This window comes from Rhagoletis pomonella, unplaced genomic scaffold, assembly GCF_013731165.1.
Source record: "Rhagoletis pomonella isolate Grant_MI unplaced genomic scaffold, Rhpom_1.0 Rhpom_scaffold_00010, whole genome shotgun sequence".
Classification (NCBI taxonomy): Eukaryota; Metazoa; Arthropoda; class Insecta; order Diptera; family Tephritidae; genus Rhagoletis; species Rhagoletis pomonella.
The window spans coordinates 37,928,843-37,946,296 of record NW_023458564.1 but is presented as its reverse complement, the minus strand read 5'-3'; the positions used below and the strand labels follow the sequence as shown (position 1 = coordinate 37,946,296).

Genomic DNA, 17,454 nt, shown 5'->3' with positions numbered 1-17,454 from the left:
TTCAGATAAATCCACCCTAGGGACTAGTATAGGGAAGGTAGCAGTTGGAACGGCATCGATATACATTTTTTTAATTCAAATTTTTTTAGAATCTTTTGCGACTTTTTTTTCGTTTTGCGCAATTTTTACGGAAACCTTTTTATCATTTTTAGGTCTTTAAGATTTTTCGTGACTACTCGGGACTTTTTGGTATTTACCGTGAATACAATACAATACAATTCCCAAAAATAACTAATTAAAAGTATAGAAATAAGTATTTCATTCTAATTTTATAACGAACTTAAGGAGGCACCCACTTTTTTTGTCACTAAAGGAAAGCACACAAAAAAGTTTATTCAAAAAACTTTGCTTTTACTACTTTTTCGATTTTTAGCTTGAGGATAACGGGAAAAAGGCAAATAGCTATACGTTTTTCAGTTGCCCAAAACACAGGCAACAATTTATGCTGGAGAATAGCATAGAAAAAATCCACTTTATTCCACAAAAGGTAGCTGAAAATAGCTGAAAATTTTTTACCTGAAATGGTATACAAAATAATCCAATGACCACATCGGCAATTGCCAAATTCGCAATATACATGTTTGTAACGGTGTGCATGTGACGAGTCGTCAACACCACCCAAATGACTAGTGAATTTCCGATGACTGCCAAAAAGCTTATAGTGCCATAGAAGATGGAAAGCAGTGCTATGATTCCAGTGGATGCCGAGTAGAGCTGCTCTGTAATGAAAAGCGAAATAAAATTTGAGAACTACCAAAATAACTGTTTGTGTGCTGTCATTCCCAATTGAATTAGCACAATGAGTGTTTTCTAAAATATAAAGGTTAGCGGTAAAATGTGCATTGCATTTGTGATACCTAACTACTAAATATGTATGTATGTATGTATGTGTTGCTGTAATAGTTAAACATACCGAATTCCTCCTCTTCGAGTACTTTGTCTGTTGGCACTTCGACTACTGGAAACTCATCCATTTTGACTGAGGTCAACAGTATTGTGTGTTAAGCTGTTGTCGCTTAAAATTTTGCTTTTAATTCCTTCATTGAAAGTGGTATTTGCTCTTTGAGTAAATGTGGATATAAATGTGTATGCATGTATGCACATTTAGCGGCATGCGGTAGTAGATTTTGTTTGTTAAATTTCTGTAAGGGAAACAAGAGAGCACTGAATTAGCTTTTTTAAATTAAATGACATATTGTCTTCAAATAAAAAAAATTTAAATGTATGCAGCTAACATTACCTAAATTGCATGTAAAGTGTGGCAATGAGCATTTGAAAGTATTTTCTAGTTAATTAAGGAAACTAATGAATGTGACATTTTTGCCAGATAATTTAAAAGATTCTTAGAAATCAGTTTGCTGTACTCAATGACAGAATCCAAAGCAGGCAAATTATGGCAACCACTATAGAAGAGTTACTAAGCGAAGGGAGAGACGAGGTTTAGGGTTGGGATCGAATTTAGAGGGGTAGGGATTACCAAAATGCGCACGCCAAATAACTATTAAATACTAGGAGGGCCAGTACGCGGCCAACCACGGCAAGAAAGAACTGGTTTGGTTTATTATAAAGTATGAGGTCCCCGATGTGGCTCTTTCCTCGATGTGGGGTATCCGTCTGCAGCTCTCTGACAGGCTCAAGTACTTAAGCCTGATCCTTCATATCGTGGAGCCTTGTATTGAGCAAAGGCCAGGAGGGTATCGGCTGCCTTCTACTACTGCGGGGGGGGGGGGGGGGGGGGGGTAGGGAGGCTATTGGTAAGTTATGGGGTCTCCCGTCCAAAGTAATTAATTGGCTCTATGAAACCATAACTAAGCGTATCTTGTTTTATGGGGCACTTGTCTGCTGGAACCCACTAAAGGAGGCTATACTCGCCAAGCAATGAGAGCGCGCACAGCGGATTGCACTAAGAACCACATCTAAACTTGCGCTTAACGTCATGCTGAACATTACGCCTGTAGATATTGCAGGCAGAATTGTCACAGCACAAATTGCCATTTGGCGTTTTCTTTCAACGGTTCTTACTGAAGGAAGCTTACTGATTTTTTAGGCAGTGCTTTAATGCTGAGATTTAGATCTTGTTCCCTCAAATCCTACCAATGTTGTGGATAGCCTGGCACGATATGCATGTAGAAATGCCCAGAGCTACTACATTCTTTTAGATCACATAGAGTCTATCTAAGTCACGGTGCATAGTAATGTCTCAGAAATTGAAGAAGGGGACAGTTGCGCGGGAAAAGGCTGCACGACTGAGGAAATTCGAGTCAAAACGTACAACCCCCTGCTGAAGCTCCCGATCGTACTGGTCGAGGAGAAGGCCAGAGTGGCTTCTAACAGCTGTTGGAGAATCTTGGAACCTCGCGGGAACTTTAAAACGAGGATAAAGCTTCTTACGGGATTACTAAGCAACACTCATTTTCAGACCCCATATATGGCTGCCCAGTTCGAATCCTCACAGAACAGGCACCGTCTCAATGCGAGAACTGTCTGATTCGTCAAGACAAGACAAGATCAGGAATCCCAATGGATAACCTGGATAACTTGGTCACCTAGCGAACCTTTGACAAGAGCAGCGTTTTCAACCTAGAAATTTAGATATCTTAATGGTTCACTTGTAAGAAAACTGATGGCATACTTTTTTCCAAAGAAATTCCAGGTACCAGCTTTTTGTCGCCAATAGCAAAGGGTTTAGTTCTCAAACTTCTTAAATACCTCGCTCAACGAAATCCAAAAACCGCATACACCTTATTGCTTAGCCTTGGATTGCTAAAAACAGAGATAATGAATCGAACATCTCTGGTTTTTTGTACTAAATAATTAGTACAGCAGTGCGCGCTTTCACTCCGCAGGGCCTGGCTACAAGCCCTGATCTAAAAATCTAGAAAAAAGGTTTTTTTCTTAATAACGGTCGCCGCTCGGCAGGCAATGTCGAACCTCTGAATGTATTTCTCGGTCAAACACTAACACATGTGTAAGCGCCAAACTATTCTTATTATTGCTATTAATTAAAAAAGAAAATATTTGTCTTGGATAAAATTTGCAATGACTCTCCCTGGGTCAAAGCACTCAATGTTGATTTATTCTCCCCTTCGTTATTGATTAAAAACAAATATATGCGTAGGCGCGTCTGTACAAATACGTTTGCGCAAACAATTAATTAATTGATTTAAGCATTGTATGGTACATAAATAAATGGCCTTCTTGAATGTCGGCGCATTTCCGCAGCTTATTATTTCCTTGAGTGCACTTAGCCCGCGCAATTGCATTCTCATACAAATGATAATAATAATAGATTGGCGCTTACAAAATATGTTAATGTTTAGCCGAGCTTCTCCTCCGATTTGTGGCGTGCGCCTTGATGTTGTCACACAACATGTACTCATACAATTACACAGCAGCTTTATTGAGAAAGAAAAAACCACAGAAACAATGTAGAGGATATGTGTGAATATACCGCTTTGTTAGTTCAACTTTAATAGCAACACAATAGATAATGTGAATTCTATTTGCTTAAGCTGCAGTAGCTTTTTCGTTTGTGTACAATTAGGTGTAGGTGTTTGCATTAAAGCTGGCATAGTAAAATTTAATTAGAAAATAAGGTATAAGTGGATTTGTTTTCGATTAGAAGTGTAAATTCAAAATGTGGGGAAAGTAAATATTGAAATCGTATAGGTTTTGCTTAGAACTATTATAACCCTAGTTGTTATTGCCTTTTTAGGTTTGAGACAAGAGAGCAATTATACAATTCAACTATGCACTATAAATGGGTAAAGACTAGTTTTGATACTACTTTAGAGACTATCGGGATTTTCGAGACCACTTTGCGATTTATAGATTTCTCGGTATTCTCGGGACTATTACCGGATTTTCGAGGCTATTTGGGGATTTTTAGCACTTTCGGGATTGCCGAGACTACTTCCGAATTTTCGAAACTACTTTTCGATTTACTGAACTATTTTCAGGATTCTCGGGACGCTCGGGGCTTAGGGACTACATATTTCGAGTTTTTTGAGACTGCCTTGAGAAGAAATTTCTGAAATAGTGTTGAAAATCCTGATTTAGTCCAAATTAAATTGAGGTGAGTTGTGGAGAGAATGTGTGGTGAATTTAGTTGTGGTGAGTAGATTCGAGGTGAGTTGAGATGAGGTGAAATGGGTTGTGGTAAAGTAAGTTGAGGTGAGTGTAAGGTAGTGTGTAAATTGTTTAATTTTTTTTTAAGTAATAAAATATGTATTTAGATTGTAAGCATTTAGCCATCTATGCTAAATACCTTAGCACTTTAGTGAAGCTATTTTGCATCTTCGCCTGCTAAATAATTTCATTTTTTGTACTTTAGTGTCTAGCAGCTCCTTAATACCTAAGTATGTATTTTTCAATACAGAATTTACTATCTTCTAAATAGCCAAATTCTTTTTAGTTGAATATTTAGCAATCTCTTAAACACATACGCTTTTTACTCGAATATTTAGACATCTTCAAATACGCCCATCACTGGTCCATAGTCAATAGTCATAGAATTGATTCGGCCTTATCAGTGAGACCGATTTGGAAATTTTCAGAATTACGTACATATTTAGGAAGACATAAAATTTATGAGATATTTAAGTGCGACGGAGAGGTACTGATAAGGGCATGCATAATGCTTGTATCACAAAAAAACAAAAAAAAAACTATATAATGCTGCGAAAAATTCTGTTTCGCTGCATCTCAATCAAAAAGCATTTTTTACAGTACAGTATTTTTTGAAACAGTTTTTCAATAAAATAAAGGAATTTCTGATACTATGTGGAGTTGTTTTACACCCAACGTCAAATATTACGGCCTAACAAGAGCCATGTAAATCAAAATTTCTAACTTAGTACAAAAATTTTAAAAATTTAATAAAGTTGTACAACGAAAATTTTGTAGCTTAAAGTGTCTACAAAACACTTTGGATCTTTTGGATTCCTTCCATACAAAGCTACTATATCTGAATTTTTTTTTGTATGGAAGGTAATAATAACACCAACTGCAAAAAGATTAATAAAAATCAGCACGAACTCTTAGCTACTTGCACCTTGCACTTTGTTAAGCTAGAATTTAATTGGCTATAAAACTTAGAATTTTTCAGTATATTCTTAATTAAAAGTTTGTTGTTTTGTTGTTGTTGCAAAGTTGTATTTAATTGTTCTACAAAGTTTGAAATTTGGACCTACATAAATGGTTTTTGTTAGATAATGAGCTGTATTTTTATAAAAAAATAATAAACATTTACCAAACAAAAAAAAAATAGTAAAAACTTGTCAAAATATCGTGATCGCTAATATTTTTCACATGATTATATAGTCAAACCCTACTGCATCCAAGAACTTGTGTTCGGAGTACCCGAAAGAGGGATTTGATATAGTATTTATGGAAACTGGTAAAAGCATATATCATCCCTTCAGGTTCCCAAATATTCAACGGAAAGTACAGAGTTTACCTAAGTCTAGCAGAAGGTTTGGCTCACACTGGACCATGGCCATATTACCGCCAAGTTCAGAGCCCTGCACAACACGTTTGTTGAGATATGGAGCAAATGTAGTCCATTTAGCACTTCTGTGTAAATGCATCACCATTTCTGAAAAACGGCTTGGTTTTAACAAATTTGGAGAACTCCTCCCCTCGGCATCATAACGGTTTCGTTCGGCCTGCGCGTGAAGTTTCAACTAGAGCTGCCAGTTTAGCCTAACACAATCTGTTGTTAATCTAATCAAACACTTCTCACTGTACCAAAAGTTATTAAATCACTTGACTTAAAGAGTCCTGTATAATTAGTATACAATGTTAATGCGTGTTTTGATTCTTATCATACTGTTTTCTGTTATCGATATATTTGCGCTTTATTTCTATAAGTTTTGTTTAATAAAAGAGTTGAGCTTACAATTTAAATGTACGCTCTACATAAATTTATAAATCAAAATATACTATCGAATATCCATTGCATGCTAATTGGCATGCCATTTTCAAATCAAATGTGCAAACTGACATCAATTAACTTCGTTTACTCAATCAATTAGAACACAACAAGCAAACAACAACCAACATAACAAACTCTCAGCAACACTAGATATTTGCATATGAATCAAACTCGTAAAATGCATTAAAAATATGTAAATACCAGTATATGTTTTTGTAGACATATGTATGTGCATAGCTTTACATATGTATGTAAATATTGCGAAAACCAGCATTTAATTGAGTTTAATAACTCTCCATCGAAATCAGTTGCAAAAAAAAAAAAACTAGCAGGGGAAGAGCATTGGATTTTAGTAGTAAATGAATAAATCTTTATTAGGTAAAATTCTAACTATGTTGTTTTTCGTTTTACCAGGTATTAAGTAGCTTCCAAAAGTAAAAATAAAGGCTGCCCCTATGCAGCAGAGTAGCAACAAGGATTAAAAAGGTATGGAGTTGCAACCTTGAATATTCTAAAATATTTTCTGTTCTCAGCTTACTTAGGGCCAATTTCAGATGAAAAATTTAGGTGCCGAATGATGATTAAAAAGTACTAATTTTTAAATATTTAAACTGCATTTTAAAACATAGAAAATGCAACCCGGTTTTGAATACGAATCCATAATTAAGTTAAATTACATTTAATTTATAATCAGACATTGGCTTATGCTCGCTGCTCCGACCGAATTATTCTCGGTTTGCCGTTAAACTTTTAATTTTTTTTTTGGTTATTTTCTTGGTTTTAGAACAAGCTCAAGTAAAACGCTTAACTCTGTATTGATGTTATAAGGCCAATAAAATAATAAACTAATACAATTAGGATAAGCACGCCTACAAACAAATATTTTCCCTTAAAAAAATAAAATCTTGATGGCCATTAGTTCAAATAAAATTCATAATTATTATACTTTTAATGAACCAGAAAACGTAGTAAATATTCTTTAATAAAAATTTACAATATTTTTCCTTAAATAAATTTGAAACAACTCATCGCTCTTGAGCTACTTACGCCCAAATTTGGTGCTTCATAAGCGTTTAACATTAATACGAGCGTACTTGATTTTTCGAAATTGACCATTAGGAGGTGCGGCAAACATTTTATTTTATTTTTTTCTACATCATGCAAGTACATATAAGCTTTTAATTCGACTTAATTGATAATTTATCTTCCACCACATGTAAATTTTCTTTGTTTAATTTTTCTGTTCTCGGCCAACAGCACATTTCTGCACTAAGGGAATGAGGTAAGTTCGGCGCAGGGTGGTTCATAAAATCCTACTACGTTGCTTAGTGTTTTTTAAACAGTACTGAAAGGCTACACTCTAGACTGATATATACAATGTAGTTATGCTGATTATTCTGATGCCTCTTTTATCCAACCAGCCTTTCGAAAAGAATTTCGAGTTTTTTAAATAGGTTTCTTAGAAAGATTTTGAGTACGCAGTTTGTAGCCTATTTGCTTCCATATAACGTATAAACTCAATTTATTTTTATATGAAAAAAACCGTAACATCGCCGAAAAATAAAATTCTAACAATCAACGGTAATTTAAAACCCTTTAAAACTTGTACTTAATTATATTAGAATTGATTCAGCGAAAATCAAAATCTTTCTAAGTTATCTTATCAGAAAGTTCGAAATTTTCACGAAAGTTTGTTGAAATTTTTTTTTTAAATATTGCACAAAGTTTGAAACTCCGATTTACATGGCTTTTGTTAAAGAATGACCCATATTTTTTATAAAAAATAACTAAGATCACCAAAAAAAAAGTAATAATAATTTGTGAAATCCTGTCAATTTGTGGTGTGACTGTAACACAGACATGCGAAATTTAAATTAAAATACAGCTTTGTTGTTCTTCTAGCGCAACGGAATTTACTTTTATTGATAACATGCATATTTTAGAATTTTTAAAATTTCGTGTAAAATACAAATTACAATTAGCGGAAATTAAAAGTTCTTTTACAAAACGATAGTTTTTGTTAACTCTTAAAAACTTAATTAATCAGAAGGACTTATGAAAATTTGAAGTTAACGCCAGTAGTACGCAGTAATTTTCTCGGAAAATTTAAGTGATGGAATTTTTTGTTGATTTTTTTGTAGCTTAGTATCTAATACCTACCCAAATGGCCCATTAGTTTATACATATTTATTTTAGAAATTTTGAAATTTTCATGGAAATTAATTAATTTAGAATTAAATTGTTTTAAAAAAAATACAGCTATAGTTAAAAATACCCCTAAAGACGAATAATATCAGGCAGATTTATGGAAATTCGAGGCTAACACTACTAATACTCGGTAAAAGAAAGGAAAATGAAAAAACGAAATTTGGCGGAAAATTTTTGTGATGAAATTTTTGCATAATTTTTTTTTCCTACACAAATGGCTAATTAATTTTTTAAGCGAGAAGCCATTGCAGATATATGTAATTTGTTTGACCACTTTATGTTAAAACGAATTGTAGTTAAATTTTCATTTCCACAAAATGGTCCGAGGTGAGCGTGTCCTTTATATTTAAAATTGAATTGAAAAACTAATTAAATGTTTTTCTGTCGGAATTTGCTTTTTCTCTTGCACAGCATTTCATTGATGTGACCCGCACTCACACGCGCTTACCTAGTCGAAAGTTTGTAACATATTTTTTAGAAAGTTATGCAAAACAATTTCAATTTCATTTCTAACTACACGGATTTAACACTGCGTATGCCATTCATGAACGCGAACATTTTCAGTGGAAGTCACTCATACGCCCCTGCATACTGGGAGAAATTAGTTTTTTTTTTATTCACTGCATACGAGCATACAATAGCTTCAGCAACTTTCTTTTTTCACTTGCAAAAAGAAAAAAAAAAAAACGTTCGTGTCAAAAGCTGCGATATTCTAACCCGCTCTTCGTGGAAGTGCGTTAACTACTGGGCTCTTGATGCTTGCTGCTGCTAATGCGATAAGCGTATTAGCGGCTGGGCCAATTACGGCAGCGCCAAGCTAATCAGATTGGCCGCCGAAAAATCGGCGAGAAGTGTGCTAACATCTGAACTTTTAGCTTTTGAGGAGCATTTGCTTAGTAGCTGTTTGATTATGCGAATTTAAAATCAAATATTTGTTTAAAAAAATACTCAAAATTTTCGCAACTTTAATGGATTTATCAATAGGAAGATATTAAATTGTTGTAGCTATTTAAATGCAACAGACGATTTACGAGTTCACGTTAGGAAAATTCCAGTCAATTAGGTAAATATATAGTGCTTATCATAACTTTACGACACTCGTATATTGACAAGATTTGACCATTTATCATAAAATTCTTTAATTTCATTTATTTGTTTATAAAAAATATAGTATATTCTTTAACAAAAACTGCATAAACCCAAGTTTGAAACTTTTGTGCAACACTTAAAAAAAATAAACAAGCTTTCGTAAAAATTTCGAGAATTTTCAATCGATTTCTTAGAAATATTTGGATTATGCAGTTTTGTACAATTTTGGTACAATAAAGTGAAAGATTTAAGTAGCTTCGACTTACCTTCAACAAAAAAAAAAAAAAAAAAAAAAAAAAACAAAAAATTGCCAAAAGCAGCGGTAAGTCGGAGTCTGGAGGGGGCGCTCCCTTAAATTCTAAAGTTTCATGGTAAGTTTCTTTCTTTGAATTCATAATCAATTTCCAATTGAAAATATTTGTGCAATAAATTAAAACGTTGGGTGTCTTCACATCCATTTCGGTATTTTTGGTAAACTGCTGGTTGTTCCTCGATAATTTTATCAACTGTGAAAGACCTTAATTTCTAGAACCGTTAGTTTCTTCATGATCCAATGATCGGTTCTAAACCAAATTAGTATGGGACCTCCCCTGAGGCACCAGAAAAAGAATTATCGAAATCGGTTAATGTGGTCCAAAGTTATGCGGTAACATACATAAAAAAATATTTCGATGAATTGATAACCTCCTCCTGTTTTTGAAGTCGCTTAGAAAGAGAAAAATTAATGAGGTAAATTACTATACAGTTTTTAGTGGCCATCTTTTAAAATTTCTAATAAAATTTATATAACAAAAAATCTCAATAGAACTCCAGATTGGCAGAGAACATCGCCGTTGTTCGTGAAAAGTGAAGGAGAAACCGATACGGTCAATTCCCCGACGTGCACAAGAATTCGGCTATTGCCGAAATAAACTTGCCGATTTGGGCTTAGCTCTGCCCCATACATGGTCCAACTGCTGGGGCGGGGGTGGTTTCGCAAGCGAATACCCGTTTATATAGCGAGCCGCCTGCTCCAAGACAGACACCTTCTTGCAGCCGCACCTACTTCTGAACAGGCTCTGCAGAATTCAGTGAGCCCTCAAACCGAATAAGTCGGAGTGGCCCCATTGAAGCTCCCTCCCTTTCTGCCGTGACCCAAGGCTCTACTCGGATTGGTTACGCTGTGGCTCCGAGACAGCCCACAGGTCAAGACAAGGACGTTGGACTGATCATTTTTTAAGGGGTTCCTGAAGACGTATTTCTGTGTCAAAAACAGACAGATCCATGCGCCCAAAACAAACCGTCGCAGATATTTGAACGATATCATACTCCACATAAAATTAGCAACATTAATAAACTTACATATGTATATGTGGCTCTTATTAACCTAATGCCGCGTTTTCAATTGCTTGTTTTTCTGGAAAAGATTCCATGTAAAGGGCTATTTGCAGCTCTCAAGAAAAATCAGAAAAAATATTTTTTTTTATCTCTGTTGGTTAAAAAAGTACTTACTTTTGCTGTAAATTTTCTTGAAGAAATAAGTATTCTACAATTTTTTTCTTGAGAGCTGCAAACTAATTTAGAAAATTTTGATTGAAGAAAATTTCTTTCCCATTTCTTGTGCGCCATTTTATATCAGTTTTTCGTTTTTTTTTGTTACAGAGTGAACTGCAGTTTTTCTTCATAAATGATGTTTTCTTTACGATTTATTTGGCTATGCCCACCTTAAAAGAACAAATACTGTTTTGATTGTAATCTATTAAATTATTGAATTAAAAAACCAAGTTACTTACTGTAAAATCTGACTTTGGGTTCAAAAATTGCCTAGCAACTGTAACGCTTTTTTTGAAAGTAATTTTTAAGTATATTTATTTTGCATTTATTGAACTAATTTGCATTACCATATATGTACGCACATATGTATGTATATTTCAAAAGAAAATAAAAAATGCCTTAGCATATTATTCAGTCAGTTCGTGAACCGGAACGTTTATTGAGAATATTGGGCGGCAAGAGAAATAAATCATACTCAACATTGTTAAGTGTTTTTTTAGCTAGTCATGAAGAAGTTGTCTAAATTTATTTTGAATAAAATGCAAAACTTTCTAGTTTGAACAGTATCTCTGCATATTTGATGTATGCCCATATATCCACGAATATTTTCAAACTTTTCAACAGCTGAAAATGAAATAAATAAAGTTGGACATTTGGCTGACGGCAGCCAAAGAAAAAAATTTGGCAAAATTATTGAAGCAGAGATTCGAGGAAGTACGAATACTTCTTGTACTTAAAATTAATTTGCATGAAATATTTAGGAGGAGGCATTAAGCGCGTCGATGAAGTATTCAGCTGATTTGCATATTCGTATCAATAAGTTAAGTAAAAATGCAGTGCTGGATTTTTTCCTCGAACAGCAACAACTAACATAGATATCAAACACTTATCAGCGACAGAAAATAAGTAGAGGCATTGGTTAAAGAACTTGTTTGGGAAAAAAGCAGAAAAAGGGCAGTTGCCCATTCAAATTTAGTATAACAAAGTGCAAGTTTGAAGTCGCTAGAAAATCGCATTGATTTTTGGTAATTTTTTTTTCACGCAAGTTCTTCCATACAAAGTAATTCGACAATTATTTTTTGTATGGAGAAAATGAGCAACACTTTCCACTAAAAAAATTGCCAAAAAACAAACGCGATTTTCTAGCAACTTATACTTGCACTTTGTTATACTAAATTTGAATGGGCTATAAAACTGCATACTTTGATTTTTTTTTTTAAATCTGAATAAAAAGTTGCAAATTAGTGTGCAAATTTAAAGAATTTTCCTGAGTTTGCACAAAGTTTAGAGATTTTATTATTACATTTTCTGGTGTAAAATGAACTATATTTTTATAAAAAATTATCGAAAATAAATTAGAATAAAAAACTTTGCATATATGGCGAAATTTTCACTATGCCAATACTTTTGTTCGTCACTGTATATGTAGTTTTCTATATAATGAGCTAGACTTTTATACCAAGATATAAACTTCAAATAAACAAAAAAATAAATAAATTGCCGAAACTTGTCAAAATGTGTAGATATGTCCAGCGGTATATGTACGTATTAAAATTTTTTTTAAGCTTTTCCAGCAAACGCGTTTTGAATTTATTCAGAATTCGTCAGCTTAAAAATTAAATTATTAACTTTTTGTAAATTTTAAATTTTTTTTTTAACAATTGTGGAAGTCGGATAGTGCTTTAAAAAAAAGCGCACCACATATTCCAAAGTTTGTAAAATCTGTTTTGAATATAGTATATTGAAAGCAAAGTAAAAATGTATAATCGATTGTATGTACGTTTGCTAAAATGTACTAAGTACTATACACAGTTTGTAGTTTGTAAAATTATATACAAAAAAAAATTTACCAAGAAACTAAATGAAAGGTGTACTTGCTGGAATTTTCGCTATCATAACTGAAATGTTTATTATTTTTTCAATAATATGCTTTGCTTAAAATGAACTCTTATTAAAACTTACATCAAAATTCATAAATAAAAAGCTTATATGTTTTTTTAAACATATCAGATTTGATGTCCTTAATGGGCAAAAGTGTTGACAAAAAGTATTCGCTTTGAAAAAATGTACGGCCATTCAGTCAGCAATTTTTTTAGTTTTACTTCACGTATATTACACACTTGTACATATTTTATATCGCTAATTGATGTGCAATTACAAAATAATATTTTAATCTATAATTTCCTTATATATCTTGCAATAAAAAGGAAATAATACACAAAACTTTCGAATAGCTGTAGCGAGTTTGGTAGATGCTGATTAATCAGTTCACCGAGATATACGTATGTACATACATAAGTATGCATATAGACATAGATTTAGATTTTTAGTGAAGTAGCTTCTTTAGTTATTGACTAAAGCAGTTTTCTTAATTCTGTAAATTACCGTTGTATGGGAGTAGGGTGTGGTTAACACCCGATTTCAAAAATTTTCAACAGGTTTCTTGGTTGCATTCTAAGAAATGTTGTAACGAGCCATCTTATAATTGATGTAACGAGCCATCTTATAATTTTCTTATTTTATGCCAAAATTACACTTCAAATTCCAACTTTTAACAATTTGGATCCAGTATTTATGGAAATATCGCAGTCTATATATTCGCGAAGCCAAGGGCCAATTATAGTAAAATTGCTTTTCCAGTTTTTCCTTCTGACGTCAGCAGTCCAAAAATTATATAAAAAATTCAGTGAAATGTGCACAGAGAAGAAGTATGAGTATCAAAATAAAGAGGAAATTCTGAGAATTTAGGCAGATTAAATTTTTTTGTACATAAAGTACTGAAAATGTCTTTTTAAAATTTTATCCTTGCAATTTCGCAATATTTGCTTTTGAAAAAATATATGTTAAGGACATCGATAACATCCTCGAATTTCGTCCTTCTAACTTTATCAGCTTAAAAAATTACCTATTCGTCGTTGTGATTCTAAAAAGTTTTAATTTTTAAAATTCTAAAGAAACTTCCTCATTTTATTTGGTACCCATATTTTTATTCTACATTGCATTGAATTTTTGAAATAATTTCTGGAATTAATCGTATATTTGAAACTACAAAGTCCTTTAAAATAAATCCTGATGTCTGAGAGAAAAAATAAAAACGCCACTATAAATAAAAAGGTAGGTTTCAAACCCATTTATTTATTATTTAGTATATGATAATTTTTTCGATTTTAGTTGTTGAAAAGTAATGGATATCTAAATCCCGGGACTAATTCTGGATACCGTGATTGTGATAACCACATCTCGAAAGTTCCGGGATCGTAAAGAGTTGAAAAATTAACATCCCTACTACCTACATATAAATCACCGTTATACCGTAATATTTTGCTACTTGGAATTAAACTTAGACTACATCTTTTTATAATTAATAAGAATTTATCTATGTTCTGCAAAAATATTTTGGTTAACTTTTTCAGGTGAATACCCGTAAACAAATATCTTTGCGTCGGCGAAGTTTTACTTTGATTAAAATTGTTTTCACTCAGAAAGATATATACCAGTATTATGTAAATACTATATACATACATGTGTACATCATTAGAGTGGTCCAATTTTTGTATGGAGGAACAAATGTCATCCTAGAAAACGGGACACTCAACATATGAAATACTATTTATGTAAGTGACCACGCACTGAACGGAGTTTCTGAGCGGCTGAGCGGCGCTATAGAGGAATGCCGCTCGCCGCTTTACAGCTCATTGCGTGGCCTCGACCTTAAGGTTAAATTAGTGGTGACATACCATAACGCCATAGCCATAATCATTGCCATAACCGTAACCACATTAACTTTATTCGATTAAAGGTACCATAACCATAAACAGCTGATTGTTCGTAGTCAATAATGTCGGTGTTGCCAGACGCGCCACAAGACGCAGAAATGAGTAATGTCGTAGCAGATCATAATTAAATATGTACATAAAATTAAAGGTAATTACTTATAATTTCTTAGTAATATAAATCTCTTTGGCATTAATTATGAAATTTTGTTAGAAGAGGTTATGAAAAAATACAAAATTTCTTTTAATTTTTTTAGTTTTTTGGATTAAAACTATAATAAGGCATATAAACTATGCACATCGACAAAAAGATAAATTTATTCTCTTTATTTTGGCATCATTAGTTTTTGAATCGGTTATGTAGTTCATAAGATGTTAATATTTCAAAAAATCAAAACATTTTAATTTAACCTTTTATATTTTTATTTTTTATTTTTTTGCGGCAAATAATTTTGGTGCAGTTGAAATCAGCGCGAGAAGTTCTATCAAGCCACATTTTTGGTTTTTGCATAGCTAAATGGTTCATATTCTGTACTTATGCCAAAACGTTGGCTGTGAACAATATTTTGTTTTTTTTTTGAACGTCTGGTAACACGCACTTCAGAAATCAGCTGATATGGTTATGGCGGAAAACCAAAATTCAATTGGTCTCTATGGCTATGTCGTTATGGTGTGGCACCACTAATCGAATACAGTGTTGGACATAAGGTTGGTTGGAACAGCTGTTTTTTATGGTCATAGTTATGTCTCCACTAATTTAAGCTTTAGTTTTTGCGTTTGACATTTGTAATATCTATTACAACTTACAATTTTCTACTCTAACCAATACGAGGTCATAATGCACTACTTGATCGCTGGCAAAAATGTTGGAGATTTTTATAAAAAGCTACTGTTGCGATGACAACTGAAGCTTGTAGATATTTTTTTAGATGATTTAAATTTAAAATGTTCTTAGGGTGCTTAACCAATTGTTTGATTAGTATATGTACCCAATACTTCTAGAATAAAATATGATCATCATGGGCCGGTTGCTCAAAGCATGGTTGACACTAATCATCGGTTAACATCTTTATCGACGTTTTCGACTCCATGCATATAACACAGTGTCGGTAACGTCGATAACGATGTTTAACCAGGGATTAGTGTCAACCAGGCTTTGAGCAACCGGCCCTTAGCAACGTAAAGTTTGGTATCCACATCTCTTTCGGCAAGAGGAACAATTTTGGAAGGTGACCCAAACCATATCTCGGAATTTATTTTTTTTGTGGACCACTCTAATGTACATGCAGGTATGCGTAAATGTGTAAGAATATTGTAAAATTTATGCATGTAAAGCTATTACGCAGCTAAGAGATAAATAGAAATTGTGAGTCAGAGTAGCCTCAAAACTTTGCCCACAAAACCTGGTGGTACGATGAACTTCATGTGAAAGAAAAATGAAAAGTTGTAGTGAAACGTGCAAGTAATTTATATACGTTTGCACTTTGTTTGTTTAATGCGCATTTAAACATAAGGGGTACTCATTGAAAGGCGCAAAGCCCTCAAAAACTGGACAAATTGAAAATTGTACATTTATTTATACACTCGCAAATGAAATGTCAAAGTTTTCATGCAAAACCTCTTGCACAAATATGGCAAATTTGCGCATATAAACATAAATGGACTGAAGTGATGAAGAGGCCAGAATCGTTTGAGGTTCTTTATCATTTGTCTTAATTTTTTAACTAACAAAATAAATAAGTACACTTATGTACGTAAAAAAATTATTTCAGAAGCCTAATAGCTTGCGAAGCAGAAAAAAAGTGTTCAAGAGTACATACAAATAAACTTGCTCTCATTGGAACACTGCAGTAAATAAAATAATAGTTTAAACAATAATTCCTAAAAGTCTGTGGCAGTCTTATTTATTGTTAGGAGATTGTTGTAACTATTAAATTGAAGTAAATTAGCATCCTCAGTTATTGAAATATCGGAGTTTTCGTATTTCTGAAATTTTCCGTTATACGGGAAGCGGGTGTTACTTTAGTCCGATTTGAATAATTTTCAACAAATTTCTTTTCCGCACAAAGTTTATTAAGTGCATCGAGTTTGGTGGAAATTGATAAATCGGTTACCGATATACACATTTGTGGTCATAAGTGGGCGGTGCCACGCCCATTATCCAAACATTTATAATATTATAATTTCTGCTAAGTGGTTATTGCAGTCATCGATTTTACGTTTACGTGTTTCTGTAGATTACTGTTATATGGCAGGTGGGCATGGTTGTTGCCCGATTTCAGAGATTTTCAACAGATTTCTGAGCCTAGACCCTACCCAAGCCTCGTACCGAATTTGGTAAGGATTGGCTACTGAGATAATGCATTTCATCATAAGTGGGCGGGGTCTCGCCCATTTGTCAAAAATTCCATAACAAGATTATTTTTGAAAATACCGTTATATGGGAAGTGGGCGTGGTTACAGTCCGATTTCGTCCACTACCAACCTACCTTGATTCGTTTTGGCTGTCACAAACATCCGTTATGCGAACAAAGTTAATATACCCTTGTGCACAAGTGCGCTCGGCTATACAAATATGTATCCCCTAAGCAACATGCATACAATTTTAAAAAATTTTCTTACTGACATTTGGTATATATTTTTAGGCTTATTTTTTCATGCAAACCCGCTGTCTACTGATTACACATACCATCCGTTACTTTTTCATGTTTTATGTGTTTGGGACCCACTGTTTTTCATTTAGAGCATTTTGGGGACGTTTATTTAGCCTAGAGCTTGTCAGAATTCCACTGCAAGACTGATTGTCTTGCTTTTTATGGCAGCACAACTTTTTTCCTGTAATTTTAAAATATTTGGAGGTAGAGTTACTATGAGCAGAAGCGAATCATACAGTCTACGTCATTTCTGTTGAATTTC

At 33.4% G+C, this 17,454-nt stretch overlaps 1 protein-coding gene across 1 annotated transcript in view; it reads right to left on the bottom strand.

Annotated features, from left to right (window-relative positions):
• The window catches only part of LOC118746381, a 7,349-nt gene extending 6,375 nt beyond the window's left edge, over positions 1–974 (bottom strand). The window contains exons 1-2 of the mRNA XM_036480236.1: positions 914–974; positions 517–719 (exon numbers count right to left, since the gene is read on the bottom strand). Of these exons, the coding sequence (XP_036336129.1) occupies positions 517–719; positions 914–974 (264 nt within the window). The remainder of the gene's footprint in view (positions 1–516; positions 720–913) is intronic.
• Between the last annotated feature and the right edge of the window lie 16,480 nt (positions 975–17,454).